General features: G+C 46.6%; 1 protein-coding gene across 6 annotated transcripts in view; it reads left to right on the forward strand.

The window, feature by feature from the left end:
- Positions 1-17917, forward strand: part of CCDC85A (coiled-coil domain containing 85A) — a 165389-nt gene that overhangs the window by 10754 nt on the left and 136718 nt on the right. For all 6 annotated transcript variants that reach the window (XM_081001071.1, XM_081001068.1, XM_081001069.1 and 3 more), the window contains exon 2: positions 2336-3269. In XM_081001071.1, the coding sequence (XP_080857197.1) occupies positions 2336-3269 (934 nt within the window). The remainder of the gene's footprint in view (positions 1-2335; positions 3270-17917) is intronic.

A 17917-nucleotide genomic window follows, 5' to 3' on the forward strand; every position in this document is an offset into this window, starting at 1 on the left:
TTCCTGTATTGCAGGAGATTGGAGTAGATGAACCTCAGAGTCCCTTTGAAGGAATGGGTTTCTGTGCAGTCAGTTTAAAACTGACTTGAACCCCGCCCCCCTCTGCGTTGCTCCCGGACGGGAGGGAAGGAAGTCAAATGACACCGAGGGTTGGTTCCAAGAAAGAGTTTATTCTGCTCTCCGGATAGCAGAACGCACTTGCGTGGTCAGTCCACAGCAAGTCCAAAGAAATGAGAAATTTCATGCAGTATATATATCCTCCAGGCACCCTCTCCCCCTTCCCCAGAAATCCAACCACGTCAGCCTATGTACGCAGGTTGACATCACATATGTTCCTGCTCTGGTATTCTTAACCATAAAAGGGTATTCCTTCCTGTACTTCTGACCATAAAAGGATCTTCCTGTTCCTACTCTTATCTTGGAGCAAGAGGTCATCATCTCCGAGAACACACTCTGGCGCTGTTCCCAGACTGGGTCTGTGCGTTTTTGTGGTCAGGACATAAGATAAGGCACAGACGTGTCTTCTCTGTTCTACTGGTATAGTCAAGGCTTTGCTTGCCATCACAAACTGATAAAGGAGAGGACTCTGAGCATTTGTTTAAAAATCTGAGCCTTTTGACTCAAGAGCTCAAGTTTATGCATTTTAGAAATGCTAAGAAGAAAAGGGGGGGGGGGTTCGAGTCAGTTTTAAACTGACTGCACAGAAACCCATTCCTTCACCTTCTGTGATTCTGCTTTTGCCGCAAGTCTTGGCCGCAGCGCTGTGCAGACAGGAACTGTATTCTAAGCCCACTTTCCTGGGAGTAAGCTTAATTAAATTCAATAGGGATTAGAGATGAGAGCTAATTTTGTGCTGAAAGTCATGCTCCCAGCTCCCTGTAGTCCACCGATTTCAATAGATCTACTTTTGAGTATAACTTGGTGGGATACTAAGAAGTTAAGCCAGGCTCTCCTGTACAGTAGTTTGCAAATTCTGCTTAGTTTCCCCCCTCCTCACTGGAGTCTTGAAAGGTTTTGATAGAAGAGGGGAAAAAGAGGGATTAGCCTCAATTCCTACCTCTGGCTCTCCTGATATTGTTCTTTCTCCTAGAGAAAAAAGGTAGGTAGCAGAAGATTTATTTAACACTGTAGCTGGAAGACAGGCTAAATCTGTTCCTCTACCCATTTTACAAGGAAAATAGAAAAGCTTCATAGATTTTTCTTCCTAAGGGTGGACTGTTGAGTTAAGCTCGCGTTTTATCACCCACTGATTATTCTTCCTGCAATTCTTTCTACAAAAGGATAGTCACTGGTATTTTTATTTTTTTTTATAAACCTTGACTGTACTGAGTTTGTGTTGGCCCAAAATATATTTCTGCAGTAAAGGCCAGCGGTCTGCAGCTTAAAAGGAACCGTAAAGATGGACTATCCTGACTTTTTTGTTTGTTTCGAAGATGCAGTAGAACTTCCTCTGGAGTGATTCTAGCACACTGGCGGCCCAGTTTGCACTTTCAAGTAGCAAAACATCATTTGCAACAATCCTCTAAACATTACGTGCTTTTAAAAGAGTTTTAAATTTAATTTTCAGTGATTGATTACAGTTTCTACAATTCAAGATGTACCGTATTTTTCCGTGTATAAGACGCCCCCGTGCATAAGACGACCCCTATTTTTTAAACCCAATATTAAGAAATTAAGTTGTTTAGCTTTTTGTGGGGTTGGGGTGGGGAGGGCGGGGTATAAATAAAAATTTACTTGCTTGCTTACTTACAGATGTCAAGGAAATAAACAACTATTTGTGTTTTAGAAGACATCTGAAAGCAACCCTGTATTGGGAAATGTCTAATGATAAAACAAATGTCTCATGTTTTACCATTTTTTATGGTAAGCCGCCCAGAGTGGCTGGGGAAACCCAGCCAGATGGGCGGGTAGTAAATATTATTATAATAAATATTATTATTACGATGAAGGTGCATCTGCATCAGCATGGCCTGATGCCTTCATCTGCCCCAGTTGCAACTAAAAATGTCTCTCCTGTATCAGTCAGTCTCTACAGCCACAGCAGGGCTGTAATTCTCCAACCGTTTGACTTCACCCCTGAAGGCACACTCTGACTGTCTCCTGAGACAGATGGATGCCAACAGCAGCAACAGTTCAGGGTGTTGGACTAGATGGTCCTTGGGGTCTCTTCCATCTCTGTGATTCTGTGTGGGAGGGAATGGCAGGTGGAAAAGCTTGTAATATTCCTCTGTGTTTAGCTTCAGCTTGTTTCCCGTGAGACATGGATGTTGATCAGACGAGAGTCTTCCCCTTGCTAACCTATTGTTTTCTCTCTTTGCTCCTCTCTCTTTTGAAGGACATCAACCAGAAACTGCAGGAGGACAACCAGGAGCTGCGAGACCTTTGCTGCTTCTTGGACGATGACCGGCAGAAAGGCAAGAAGGTTTCCCGTGAGTGGCAGAGGCTCGGCCGGTACAGTGCAGGCGTCATGCACAAGGAGGTGTCCCTGTATCTTCAGAAGCTGAAGGAGCTGGAAGTTCGGCAGGAGGAGGTGGTGAAGGAGAACCTGGAGCTGAAGGAGCTCTGCGTCCTGCTGGACGAGGAGAAGGGCGGTGTTGCCGGTTGCCGAAACTCGATCGACAGCCAGGCCAGCCTCTGCCAGCTCAATGCCACGAGCGCCTTCATCAGGGACGTCGGAGACGGCAGCAGCACCTCTAGCACCGGCAGCACGGACAGCCCTGACCACCACAAGCACCACCCGAACTCGAGTCCCGAGCACCTCCAGAAGGCGAGGAGCGAGGGGAGCCCCGAGCATCAGAAACACCGCAGCGCCAGCCCCGAACACCTCCACAAACCCCGCGGCTCCGGCAGCCCCGATCACCAGAAACACCTGAAAGGACCCAGCCCAGAGCATCACAAGACTCTCGGGAAGGGGGCCGTGGAGCAGCAGAAGCACAGCTGCAGCAGTCCGGAAACGCTGCCGAAGCACTTGTTGAGTGGCAGCCCCGAACACTTTCAGAAACACAGGCCTGGCAGCAGTCCGGAACACCAGAAGCACAGCGCTGGAGGCGGCAGCCCCGAACTTCTCCACAAACACGCTCTGAGCGGGAGCTCTGAGCACCTCCCGAAAGCGAGGGGGACCAGCCCCGAACATCTCAAGCAGCACTATGGCGGAAGCCCGGACCACCTCAAGCACTTGGGGGGCAGCAGCAGCAGAGAAGGCACCTTAAGGAGGCCAGTGACGGATGACCTCTCTCCCCATCACCGAGGCCTCTACAATGGGATGAACGGTGAGTCCATGTTATTTTATCTTATTGCAATGTCGAAGGGGTCGTCTTTCCTCTTTGCGTGTGTGCAAATTACGGAAGCGTCGAGGTGGGGGAAGGCGCCCATTTCTGTACGTACGTGATGGGAGGCTTCTTGCGCAGCGCGAAGCAGGAACCGCGCAGCCAAGGCTGCAGTCACCCCCGGTGATGATTCAGTGGCTAAGTACGGGCGAAGTTGATGGATGCCTTGCCGTAACAGGCTGCACAACAGTTGTATCTCCTGGGCTTTTGCGCAAAAGCATCTCGCCTGTACAAAGAGGCATTGAAATATGGGATTCCTCTAGGCTGGAGCTAATGTACTGTGAGCACGGCCTGAGTGCACGTAGGCTCGATACGGAACGGAGAGAATAGGCTGGATGGGGAGAAACCTTCTTTTCATAAGGGTAGCGCCTGGGGATGGAGGGCATCTGTGTAGCTTTTAATTCATTACAGCTGCTGTCTTCTGGCATAGGGTTGCTTCCAGGGGACATTCAAAACATAGCGTCACTGAACCCGGCCTTTCCAAAGGCCAGTGCAGGAGTTTCCTTGGTGTCCACAAATTGCAATCTTCTTTGGAGTTTGCTTAGTGATGTGGGTGGCGCTGTGGGTTAAACCACAGAGCCTAGGACTTGCTGATCAGAAGGTCGGCTGTTCAAATCCCCACGACGGGGTGAGCTCCCGTTGCTCTGTCCCAGCTCCTGCCAACCTAGCAGTTCGAAAGCACGCCAGAGTGCAAGTAGATAAATAGGAACCGCTCTGGCGGGAAGGTAAACGGCGTTTCCGTGCCCTGCTCTGGTTCACCAGAACTGGCTTAGTCATGCTGGCCACATGACCCGGAAGCTGTATGCCGGCTCCCTCGGCCAATAAAGCGAGATGAGCACCGCAAACCCAGAGTCGGCCACGACTGGACCTAATGGTCAGCGGTCTCTTTACCTCTTTACTTGGAGTTTGCTTGGCCTTTTCCACTGATGAGCGAATCACCCCTCATTGGCTTTCTTCGTGCTGCCATATCTTACCCAGTGAAAGAAGGATTTTAGAGCAGGAGGTAGACAATGCATTGCCGTCCAGGTGTTGTTGGACTCCCAACTCCCAACCCCCGCCAGCCAGCATGGTCAGTAGTCAGGAATAGGCATGGATGGGTCTGTTAATTTTGATTCTCCATCTATTTCTCTCTCTTTTTCTGATCTTCAATTCAGTTCTCCACATTTTTGAAGCAATTTGTGTGTTGCTTTTAAAGTCTGAATGAAAATCCACCAGCATCTAAGTGTGAACTTCTCCTAATACAGACATTGATGTATGCAATTTTGACCAATGTATGTAATTTTTTTTTTGCAAACAAGAACAATGCTTTTTTATATGTTAATTTCACTAATATAGTCAATTTGATCCACACACACCCCTCTAATATTTGCACTTTTGTAAACTTTTTGTAAACAGGGACGCAGGTGGCACTGTGGTCTAAACCGCAGAGCCTAGGGCTTACCGATCAGAAGGTCGGCAGTTCGAATCCCTGCAACGGGGTGAGCTCCCGTTGTTCAGTCCCAGCTCCTGCCCACCTAGCAGTTTGAAAACATGTCGAAGTGCAAGTAGATAAATAGGTACCGCTCCTGTGGGAAGGTAAATGGCGTTTCTGTACGCTGCTCTGGTTCACCAGAAGCGGCTTAGTCATTTTGGCCACATGATCTAGAAGCTGTCTGCAGACCAACGCCGGCTCCCTCGGCCTATAGAGCGAGATGAGCATGCAACCCCAGAGTCGTCCGCGACTGGACCTAATGGTCAGGGGTACGTTTACCTTTACCTTCAAACATTGGTTGGAGAATTGCATTACGAACTTCAGAGAAGTGTGAATTTCAAAAGATAGCTGTGTTTCAGCTCTAAGTGTTTTAGAAAGGGCAAATTAAGTAGGTTTGCCTGTAACGGTGAACTGAATCGAATTTCTCCCCCACCCCTGGTCAGAAATGATGAGAGCTGTCATCTAGCACCACCTAGAGGGCACCACGTTGGGTATCTCTGCCATTAGAAGCATGGAATTCTCAAATTGAGCCACAATTCTGAATCCCAAACAGCCCATGCATCGTAGCTTTGCCTTCTTGAAGGGAACACTTGAACAGTCTTGCAGTCTTTGTCCTCCGCTTCAGGTTACCTGCTTGGCGAATGTTTACTCGCTTCATCTTAATTGCTTTTTCCTGGGATTCTCTGCAAAGAAACAAAAGCGGATTCCTTTGACATTTAGCTCTTCCGATGCAGTTTGTGACAGTAGGCTGACATTTTAACAGATGTTTCTGGGATGCGCGTCTATTCTCAGTTGACGTAGAAGCCGATCAGGCTCCCAGCTGCTGTGCAGTGCAAGGATTTTAAGCCCAAATCATTTCCTAAGGGTACAGTTGGCGTTCACGTCTTGCTGATTATCAGGATGGTGATCCAGTGACTTGTAGGCTCTGGGGTACATCTGAGAAAGGATCTTGATGTTGTCGTGATGGTTCCACCAGGGTAAAAAAAAGGAGATTGGTGATAGCAGCCTAGGAATCTGTCTTCGTAGATTTGGGATCTTACTGGGAACCTACAAATCTTAACATTTTGGAGGGTGGGAGTGTGGAATGCCATGCATAGTTAACCTCTGGAATTCGCTGCTGCAGGAGGGAGTGGTGGCCACCTTACTTGGATGGCTTTAAAAGAGGAGGAGACAAATTCATGGAGGCCATGTTTCTTTTCTACAGTTGGAGGCAGTGATGCTCCTGAATACCCGTTGTTGGAATCCACAAGAAGGAAGAGCGGTGTTCTGTTTGGGTTCTACTCGCAGGTTTCCCGCAGGCATCTGGTTGGCCACTGTGAGAACAGCATTTACGATACAATACAATACGATAATCTTTATTGTCATTGTCCCATACAGAACAACAAAATTGAAAAATCTACATAAGACATTCAAAACCCAACAAGCCTTCCATCCCAGCTATCCCAACCTGGTTAGCCCCCTAAAAACTCTGATACCCCATTTTTAAATACAATATACTCACATAGAGACTACCTTACAATGCGTTTAAAACCAAAATTGCATTTGGATAGAAACTGTTTCTCAGGCGGCTAGTCCTAGTCTTTATAACCCTGTACCTTCTTCCAGAAGGCAGAAGCTGAAAGAGATCATTTCCGAGGTGCGCACTATCCTGTGCTATCTCTGCAGCTTTCTTATGGCACCTGGAAGCATAGATTTGATCCAATGTGGGAAAAGTGCACCCAATTATTCTCTCCACAGTCTTTACAACCCTGGACAGCATTGTTTTTCCCCCTGAACGTGCAGCTCCCAAACCACACACAGAGACCATAAGTTAACACACTCTCCACAGTACAATGGCAAAATGCCATCCACAGGTCCTTTGAGAGATTGTTTTTCTGGAGGATTTATTATTATTATTAATTAAATTTGTATACCGCCCTATACCTGCAGGTCTCAGGGCGGTTCACAGGATAAAATTACTATACAGTGGTACCTTGGTTTACGAACTTAATCCGTTCTGGAAGTCCGTTCTTAAACCGAAACAGTTCTTAAACCGATGTGTGCTTTCCCTAATAAGGCCTCCTGCCGCCGGTGCCCTTCCACCGTTCGGATTCCATTCTTAGACCGAGGTAAAGTTCTCAAACCGGGACACTATTTCTGGTTTTGTGGAGTTTGTAAACTGAATCGTTCTTAAACAAGAGTTTGTAAACTGAATCGTTCTTAAACAGGACTGTTCTTAAACCGAGGTACCACTGTATACAGTGCTTTCCCCCCTAAAAATAATGTTTAGGGGTACTCTCATTTTCCTACTCATATTAAAATACTGCCCCTCAATGGGGCCAAACTTAGATTCACAAAATGTTTAGGAGTATGCGTACTCCTGTGTCCCCACAGAAAAAAAGCTCTCTCTCTCTCTCAAATATATTTCTGCCCCTGTTCCTCTACCTGTTCCTAATATTATTCTGAAGTTTGCTGAAATGGAGGGAGCGGAAAACTGCTTGTCAGTAAGAACTGCCATATAAAACCAATGTGTATTACTAATGACATATCAAGCAGAAAAGCTCCTGTTTTACATTGTACAGCAAGGTGAAGTCTTACATAATGAGGAAAAGAAGCTTAATAAAAAAAGATTAAGAAGTTGTTTAAGTACTTCTCAAATCCTGAAAGACAAATCCCCATGCCCTATCCCAATCACCTTTTGCAGGCTGAATGGAATGTCACCATTTATAAAATGAAAACCAAAAAGGAGGAGTGTAAAACACAGAGCAAATTAGGAAGAAAAATACTTACTGGCAGGGTTTTGGACAGTTCGGTTCTGTAATTGTTCAGAACAATGGTAACAAAATATTGATGAGATACATAGCAACGTGGGTGGCTCTGTGGCCTAAACCACTGAGCCTCTTGGGCTTGCCAATCAGAAGGTCGGCGGTTCGAAACCCCACGATGGAATTACCGTATTTTTTGCTCTATAAGACTCACTTTTTCCCTCCTAAAAAGTAAGGGGAAATGTGTGTGCGTCTTATGGAGCGAATGCAGGCTGCACAGCTATCCCAGAAGCCAGAACAGCAAGAGGGATTGCTGCTTTCACTGCACAGCGATCCCTCTAGCTGTTCTGGCTTCTGAGATTCAGAATATTTTTTTCTTGTTTTCCTCCTCCAAAAAATTAGGTGCGTCTTGTGGTCTGGTGCGTCTTATAGAGCGAAAAATACGGTAACTCCCATTGCTCTGTCCCAGCTCCTGCCAACCTAGCTGTTCGAAAGCACACCGGTGCAAGTAGATAAATAGGTACCGTTGCAGCGGGAAGGTAAATGACATTTCCGTGTGCTCTGGCTTCTGTCACGGTGTTCTGTTGTGCCAGAAGTGGTTTATTCATGCTGGCCACATGACCCAGAAAGCTATCTGTGGACAAACGCCAGCTCCCTTGGCCTGAAAGCGAGATGAGCGCCACAACCCCCTATTTGCTTTTGACTGGATTTGACCATCCAGGGGTCCTTTACCTTTACCAACATAGGCATAGCCGCCACGAAGGTCAACTTTTCTCTCACGGACTGAATCCACACATCACAGAAAGGAACCTTATAAAAGACATCTTTATAAATGGACTTCATGACGCGCAGTGTAAATTAATAATGCAGAGTTTTAAAGAATAAAAGCTTTACTGAGTTAAAATAAACTTCTTCATAAACAACTTGGTTCCAAACAGTTTGACTGAGATTACATACGGACTCTGTTCACAGCTGAGGCAGACTGACTCTTACTGAAATCTTACACAGAACACAAAAGAGAAACTGGCTGCTAAGTCACATGTCAGAGTGACTCAACAGTTAGTAGGCCCAAATGATTGTGCAGTCCCAGCACTTCCCAGCCTGCTTTGCTGCTTCTGCTCTCATGTGTCTTTGTCACATGATACTTCATGGACCATTGGCCAGATCCTGCAAGCTCTTCTTATGTTCAAGTCAGTCCTTTGGGTCTATCCTGCACTGTAATGTCTACTGTGTGCCAAACAGATGCTCTGCTGATGAGCTTTGAGTTCACAGTGGGATCCCTGAAGACAGACTTAGTTACAGATATATAGTGGTACCTCGGGTTACATACGCTTCAGGTTACAGACTCTGCTAACCCAAAAATATTACCTCGGGTTAGGAACTTTGCTTCAGGATGAGAACAGAAATCGTGCTCCGGTGGCGCGGCGGCAGCAGGAGGCCCCATTAGCTAAAGTGGTGCTTCAGGTTAAGAACAGTTTCAGGTTAAGAATGGACCTCCGGAACGAATTAAGTACTTAACCCGAGATACCACTGTATGCATGTGGATCTATCCCATATGGGGATAATCCCAGTGTCCTCTTGGCTGAAAGCCAACAGGGCATTTCTAACCAAAACGCTTCTCCAACAACGGAGGAAGTCAAAGAGAGAGTGTGCTGCGTGCCTTGTCCTTTTGGTTACCTGAACAGGTAAGGTCACGGCCACCTCTAGTCACATGCAAAGGAAGGATGTTCCAGCCAGGAGGAAACAGGAACAGTTTTCGACTGCCTGGACCAAACATTCCCCTGCATACCCACTCTAGGAAAACAAGGAATGTTGTACTTGACTGCTCCTTATGTATCACATCCCACACTTTGTATGTTCTTCCTCCCAAGCTGTAACGCATAATAATGAACATGCCTGGCGTGGCCTTATTCTTGTTGGTGTTAACTTCCCCCTCCCTCCCTCTGCATTTACCTGGGAAAAGAGGAGAGACGATAGGCACCTTCAAATATCTAAAGCAGGGGTCAGCAAGGTTTACCTTTCCTGGGCTGGTTCGTGCTGCAGAAGCGAATCCCCACACCGTGTTGTTCCGGTTTAGCGCAGCGCGTGGGAACTCGCTGAGTGGGCGGCTTGGTTCAGTGGTGGCTCATGGGCTGGTTAAATGACCCCCGTGGGCTGTTTGTGGCCCATGGGCCTTAGATTGCCTACCCCTGATCTAAAGGGTTGTCACCTGGAAGAGGGAACAAACTTGTTTTCTCCTGCTCTGGAGGGTAGGACCCGAATCAATTGCTTCAAGATACACAAAAGGAGATTCCGACCAAACATACGGGATAACCTTCTAACAGTAGGAGCTGTTTGACAGTGGAACAGTCTCCCTTGGGCGGTTGTGGACTCTCCTTCCTTGGAGGTTTTTAAGCAGAGGTTGGGCAGCCATCTGCCCTGGATGCTTTATTTGAGATTCCTGCATTGAAGGGGGTTGGAATAGATGACGCTTGGTTCCCGTCCAGCTCTACGACTCTATCGTTTCAGTCTTTCACCAGGCTGCTGTGTGGGATGGAGAAAGACATGATGTGCTCATGTCATATCACTTGCTTCCATTATTGGTGTAGGGCCAGTGTGGTGTAGTGGTTAAGAGCGGTGGACTCGTAATCTGGTGAACCGGGTTCGCTTCCCCGCTCCTCCACATGCAGCTGCTGGGTGACCTTGGGCTAGTCACACTTCTCTGAAGTCTCTCAGCCCCACTCACCTCACAGAGTGTTTGTTGTGGGGGAGGAAGGGAAAGGAGAATGTTAGCGGCTTTGAGACTCCTTAGGGTAGTGATAAAGCGGGATATCAAATCCAAACTCCTCCTCCTCTTCTACTTCTCTTCCCCACAAACCATTATGTGGGTCACTCTGTTGGAATTCTGCCTGGGTCAGAGGAATGTGCCACAAGCGTAGGCACCGGCAGATATTCCTGTCGACCTCCCCGCGTCTCCCAACCTCTGCTGATAAGCAGGCGAGGTCCGGCGATTCTTCTCAGATGTATGAGAGGAACACACCGTTCTTCCTCTCTCCCCTTTGGTGTCCCCAGGGAGGGGAAAGAAGCAGACAGAAAACTATTTACATCATTTATTTCTGCCTCTTACATCAGTACAGAGAATCATGTCTGCACTCAACAACAGCAAGAAGAAACTCCTCCCAAGTACATCCAGTACGGGTCATATGACACACACACACACTGAGCTAACATCCGGTGCTCAGTACAGAATGGACTGCCCCTTTGTTCCCATGGCAACAGTCACAAACATCCTGTCTGGCTTTCCAGCCACAAGCAGCTGGCTGAGCTGCTAGAGCCTTTGCTTGCTGCAGCATTGGTGCTTTATGGTAACATACTCCCCCTAAAGTATCAATGGGTGCCGCGAGCAAAGCGTCATCCAGAGAAGAAAACAAACAGTTGTTATATTTATAACATTCCCCTGTTGTTTCAGTTCCACCCTTGGAACTACCCGCCACTGGTTTAACCAATGTACCTCTCTGGTTGTGTGACTTCGCATTACCTCGGTTAACAACTCTCTGTTGTGCCTTTGTCTCTGACTCAGACACAGCTTCAATCTGTCCTTGGTCGTTTACAATAGCAACATATGCAAGGTTAGCAAACTCCTTTGAATACCTCTTGGGTGGTACACCCTTCGTTGCTCTCTCAGACCTGCGTATGAGGTTCTGATCCTCTGTGCTCACCGGTTCAACCTTTGAACTCTCTGGAGAACCAGTACTAATCAGTGGTTCTTCCTTCACCTGTGAAGGTCTATCCATTGTGTGAGATTTTCTCTTAATGACTGTTACAACTGAACTCTCTGAGCTATCACTGTCATCATCATCAGTACTACTGAACTCAATAAGATCACACTCATCATCATCATCATCTGAATCGTTTCCTGTGGGAAATGTCTGTACTGCCCGCTCTTGCTTTGGAGCACTCTCTAGGAACTTTGTGAGAATCACTTGACCAGATTCAGACAAAATTACTCTGTAGAGACCTTTTTCATAACCTACGAAAATGCCTCTGGCATTCTTTACACCACCTGGAGCTTCTGTTCTCACATGAGACCCGAAAACCTTAAAATAGGCAACAGAAGGTTTTCTATTGAACAGCTTCTCAAAAGGAGAACATCCCAACTCTGTTGAGACTTTTCTCAGCCACACATGAAGATAGGACGCTAGCGATTCGGCCCAATATTCATGTGGCAAATGTGAACTCAGCAATTGCGCATTCATCCCCTTTTGCAATTCTTTGTTCACTTTCACACAGACCCCCCTGTTCCACGCTTCTTGCGAAACTGCCACTCTGTGGTCTATCCCTTTTCCATCCAGGAACTTCTGAAACTTCTGTAACAGAAAAACTTGTTTGTCATCTGTGAAAAGACAATCAATGTTAGCATCATGCATATTTTTAACCTTGTCACAAAACTCCTGAAACTTTTCTAAAGTTTCTTGCGGTTTCTCCATCATATAAACCCAAGAATAATTAGTGAAACAATCCACACACACAAGGTAATACTTTGCACCGCCTCTAGATGGTTCTAGAGGACCAATCACATCAGCATACACCCGCTGAAATGCTCTGTCGACCTTCTTCGTCTTAGTCACCTTCCTGGTGCTCACACTGGTCACACCTGCAAGAGAGATTTCGTTAGAAACATCAGAATTACATTTCATGTAATCACTTTGATCAAAAGTCAACAAATACAGTCCATCTTTCTCTTTGGCAGTAAGAAACAGTTCTCCATCTTTGTAGATCTTGCAGCTTTTAGCATCATAGGACAGTTTCAGTCCTTTCTTTGCAATCTGCGACACGCTCAGCAGATTAAATCTCAGTTCTGGAACCAGGTAAACATCATTTATAGTCAAGTTCAGACTTTCAAGATACACAGTCCCAATTCCAGTCGCTTCCAACTCCTGACCGTTGGCCTGTTTCACAGTGAAGCTTTGCTTCTTCAACGTCGAAAATAGTCCTCTGTGCGGGCACAAATGTTTTGTACAGCCCGTGTCGATTATGAATGCGTTCCCAACATCTGGCGTGGTTCCTTTCGCCATCATAGCCTTTGCAGGTTTCACCTGGCACTTGGTACGGCTTTTGCCTGACGCCTGAGGCTTCGTAGAGCTGCTCTTTGCTCCTCTTGACTGGCGCGGCTTCTTACAGTTTCGCTGTAGATGCCCAGTCTGTCCACAATTGTAGCATTGGACAGCACTCAATGCTACACCATGCTCTCCAGTAGCATCAGCAGTGGGGGAATTAGAACTCTGTTCTTCCCTCCCCCTGTCTTTTTCTTCCAGTGCAGCAAGTCTGTCGTGTTCATTCAGGACCACAGCACAAACTCTCTCCGCGGTCAGCTGCGCGGCCGGTAGGGAACCAAGCTGACTGGCAACAACCTTGTAGGTGCGGCTAAGGCTGTTTATCATCATGAAGCAAAACACTTCCTCCTGAAGACGGAAATTGCGTTCCACCATCTGTTGACGCAGAAACTTCATTTCTGTCAGGTGCGCTTGAACATCTCCATCAGGCGCAAGTCTCAGATTGGTCAATTTCTCAAAATACAGCAACGCTGAAGAATAGCATCTCTCTGATGCGTTGTACGCAGCGTGTCCCATACCTCTTTCGCATTTTCTAAATGCTGAACATGCACCAACTGATCATCTGAGACACACAGAATTATAGCAGTCCTGGCCCTTACATTCTGTGATTCCCAACCTCCGGTTGGTGCTGCAGGGATGGGGTTTTCAATTACATCAAAAAGCCTCTGATTCTGCAGCAGGGCCTTCATCTTTACAGACCAAGATGAATAATTGTCATTGGTTAAGGAAGGTGGGCAAGGCAAACCTCCCCCTTTCTTGGCATCCATCTTGAAGCCAAGCCTCTTTCACCTCCAAAACAAGCTGCAAAATCCAACAGCTGTTTTTTCCTTTCTCACGCAGCAAACTGCAAATTGTTTACGCTCTTTGCACCTGGCAGCTAAACTCAGGCTGCTATTGAAAAGTCCCTTCCAAGAGCTCGTAAACCTTGTAGCCAAAACATTCTCTGGTTTTGTTTCGCTTTCCCAGGCTTACACGCAGAGTCCAGCCCCTTTGCCAGTAACCTTCCGTTACTTAGCAACAATGCATTTCAATGGGACCTCTTATCTACCACAAAAATTTGTGGAATGCAGGCCTCTGCCTTCAAGCTGCAGGCCTCTTCCTCCGGAGCTTTTGTTTTCTTTGAAACGCAGCTCCGTGAACCAGGGAATTAATCTTCCTGCGTTCACACTTTTAGCCCGAAATGCAGCATACCTTGAGCTCCGTTGCTTGGAAAACACCTCTTCTTTCCATCAGCTGTCTGTGGAGCCTCTGGCATTTCAGACGCTTTCCTTCTCCCTTGGAGCAGAGGAAGACAATCCACCAGCCTCTCATGCAGATGTCCGATGAATCGCAACCATCCGAAGGCTGCCACTGTGGGAATTCTGCCTGGGTCAGAGGAATGTGCCACAAGCGTAGGCACCGGCAGATATTCCTGTCGACCTCCCCGCGTCTCCCAACCTCTGCTGATAAGCAGGCGAGGTCCGACGATTCTTCTCAGATGTATGAGAGGAACACACCGTTCTTCCTCTCTCCCCTTTGGTGTCCCCAGGGAGGGGAAAGAAGCAGACAGAAAACTATTTACATCATTTATTTCTGCCTCTTACATCAGTACAGAGAATCATGTCTGCACTCAACAACAGCAAGAAGAAACTCCTCCCAAGTACATCCAGTACGGGTCATATGACACACACACACACTGAGCTAACATCCGGTGCTCAGTACAGAATGGACTGCCCCTTTGTTCCCATGGCAACAGTCACAAACATCCTGTCTGGCTTTCCAGCCACAAGCAGCTGGCTGAGCTGCTAGAGCCTTTGCTTGCTGCAGCATTGGTGCTTTATGGTAACACACTCTACTCTGGGATGATTCACAAAAACCAGGCGGGATGCTTCAGTACAGCTTAACAGGTATGAATTATTAGACCATGCGTGCTCCCAAGGCATTCTTCAATAGTTTTATTCCAAACGTCTAATTTTATAACTCCTTTGTTTGACTGAGAGCGTGGCTCCCTTTCCTTCCCATTTCTTTCTCTTTTTTCTTTTTGCATTTATGGGGAATATCAAAGGCTGTCGACTGCTACTTCTTGCTCTCCCTTGAGGTTCTTAATGAGCAAAAGCAAAAGTGCTGACTCTCTCTCTCTCTCTCTCTGGCACTGTAATGTTGGAGGTGTGATAGAACGAGACGAGACCTTCAGAGATCCGGCAATCATTTAAAAAGGGTAGCAGGGAGAAGAAAGGGAAATAGATGTGTGTGCTAAACGAGAGAGCTCCTAACGATTGGGAAGAGTGGTTGCTAAACTCTCCATCCTTGGAGGTGTTTTTTTTAAAATTATTTTTTATTTGATTTTCCAAAACAGACAAAAGAAAAGAAAGAAAAAGAAAGAGAATAAACTTCCATCAAAAGATCATACAAATTCCACCTATCGAGATTAATCTAAATGTCTTGACTCCCCACCCCCCATCCCATCCATGGGTCCGCCTAATTCTATTTTCAACTGCATATCAATACTTCTCCATTTTTTCATCTTCCTAAGTTATCTGTACTATTACATTGCAAGTGTATTTAGAATCCTGATAATGTTTTGACCCGTTTGCAATGATTTTGTATATACATTATAAACATTTCCCTTTTAAATTTTTTTTTTTTTTTGTCTTCTTGGTTCCTGAGCTTCACAGTTGATTTAGTCATTTCGGGACAGTCCATCAACTTGATTTGCCATCCTTGGAAATTTTAAGCAGAGGTTGGATGGCCATCTGTCATGGATGCTTTAGTTGAGATTCCTGCATTGCAGGGGGTTGGACTAGATGTCCCTTGAGTCCCTTCCAGCTCTGCAGTTCTATGATTCTACACTAGTTGATGGAAATCACAGGAAGGGAATGTGCTGTTGTACTCAGGTCATGCTAACCTGTTTCCCACAGGGATGTGGTCAGCCACTGTGAGAACAGGTTGCTGGACCTGATGAGTCACTTGCCTGATCCATAATAATAATAATAATAATAATAATAATAATAATTATTATTATTATTATTATTATTATTATTATTTTACCCCCGCCCATCTGGTTGGGTTTCCCCAGCCACTCTGGGCAGCTCCCAACAGAGTATTAAAAACATGATCAAACATTAAACATTAAAAACTACCTTAAACAGGGTTGCCTTTAGAGGTCTTCTAAAAGTCAGATAGTTGTTTATTTCCTTGACATCTGATGGGAGGGAGTTTCACAGGGAGGGCGCCACTACCAAGAAGGCCCTCTGCCTGGTTCCCTGTAACCTCATTTCTCGCAATGAGGGAACTGCCAGAAGGCCCTCGGAGCTGGACCTCAGTGTCCAGACTGAATGATGGGGTGGAGACGCTCCTTCAGGTATGCTGGGCCGAGGCCATTTAGGGCTTTAAAGGTCAACACGAACACTTTGAATTGTGCTTGGAAACGTACTGGGAGCCAATGAAGATCTTTCAAGACCGGTGTTATGTGGTCTTGTTGGCCACTCCCAGTCACCGGTCTAGCTGCCGCATTCTGGATTAATTGCAGCTTCCGAGTCACCTTCAAAGGTAACCCCACGTAGAGCGCATTGCAGTAGTCCAAGCAGGAGATAACCAGAGCATGCAACACTCTGGCGAGACAGAAGGTCTACTCTAGTGTTCAATCCAAACCTGAGCATGGATATCTGTGGTCACCAGACTCTTAGTCTGAGAGGGTGGTTCCCATGATTGGGACCCCATACGACCTCATCCTTTGCATATTTACTCAAAACTACGTCCTGCTGTTTCCAGTGGGGCTCACACTCTGGTAATCATGTTTTTTTTTACCAGATTTGCACCATGGATTGTTTCCCTAAAGCTATTGCTGCCTGAGCCACCTGACATTGCCATGAGTTGAAAGGCCAGCACATGGCAGGAATGATGGGATGGCTACTTTAAGAGCCAAGTTAGGTTTCTGGCTCACAAGCTCACAGGAGGCGAATCTTTCTCTGGCAAGTTGCAAGAACTTGACGTCCGAGTAAGCGCTGTGGGATGAAAAAGCTGTTTGGCTGAAGAACTTGATTGAGAAGCACTGCTGAGGAGCGAGGAAGATTTGTCATAGGCACAATGCCCAATGGGGGAGCTTTTTAATGGTTAGGTAATGTTTCTTAATGTATGGAAAGCATAATAATAATAATAATAATAATAATAATAATAATAATTTATTATTTGTACCCCACCCATCTGGCTGGGTTTCACCAGCCACTCTGGGCGGCTTCCAACAAAGATTAAAAATACATTAAAATGTCACACATTAAAAACTTCACTGAACAGGGCTGCCTTCAGATGTCTTCTAAATGTCAGGTAGTTGTCTATCTCTTTGACATCTGATGGGAGGGTGTTCCACAGGGCGGGAGCCACTACTGAGAAGGCCCTCTGCCTGGTTCCCTGTAGCTTTGCTTCTCGCAGTGAGGGAACCACCAGAAGTCCCTTGGCACTGGACCTCAGTGTCCGGGCTGAATGATGGGGGTGGAGATGCTCCTTCAGGTATACTGGGCCGAGGCCGTTTAGGGCTCTGAAGGTCAACGCCAACACTTTGAATTGTGCTTGGAAATGGATTGGGAGCCAGTGTAGGTCTTTCAGGACCGGTGTGATATGGTCTCAGTGGCCACTCCCAGCCACCAGTCTAGTTGCCACATTCTGGATTAATTGCAGTTTCTGGGTCACCTTCAAAGGTAGCCCCATGTAGAGCGTGCTGCAGTAGTACAAAAAGGAGATAACTAGAGCATGTACCACTCTGAGGAGACAGCCTGTGTACCAGATGGAGCTGGTAAACAGCTGCCCTGGATACAGAATTGACCTGCGCCTCCATGGACAGCTGTGAGTCCAAAATGACCCCCAGGCTGTGCACCTGGTCCTTCAGGGGCACAGTTACCCCATTCAGGACCAGGGAGTCCTCCACACCAGTCTGCCTCCTGTCCTCCAAGAACAGTAGTTCTGTCTTGATAAGACATAAGAACATAAGAGCCTTCTGGTCCAACGTCCCACTCTCACAGAGGAGCCCCAAGCTGAAAAGAAGCTGAATACAATTCACATCATTACAGCAGGCTGACAATTCAAGGCTTGATCTGTAGTTAAACGTCTTGTACTTGGATTTGTGATCTTGCCAGGGAACGTGGCCAACCGACTTAAATGGAGCAAAGCCCACTTAATAGACTGTATCCTTAGCTTTTAAAATAGGAAGCTGTTTTCTGGTGGGGTGGTTTGCCAGACACGGAGCACTCTGAGAAGACGAAACAGAGTGTTTCCCCTTGCAGTTAGCGATCTGTCACCACGCAGCCTCGG

The sequence above is a fragment of the Podarcis pityusensis genome (assembly GCF_964106645.2).
Source record: "Podarcis pityusensis genome assembly, chromosome: 3".
Lineage (NCBI taxonomy): Eukaryota > Metazoa > Chordata > Lepidosauria > Squamata > Lacertidae > Podarcis > Podarcis pityusensis.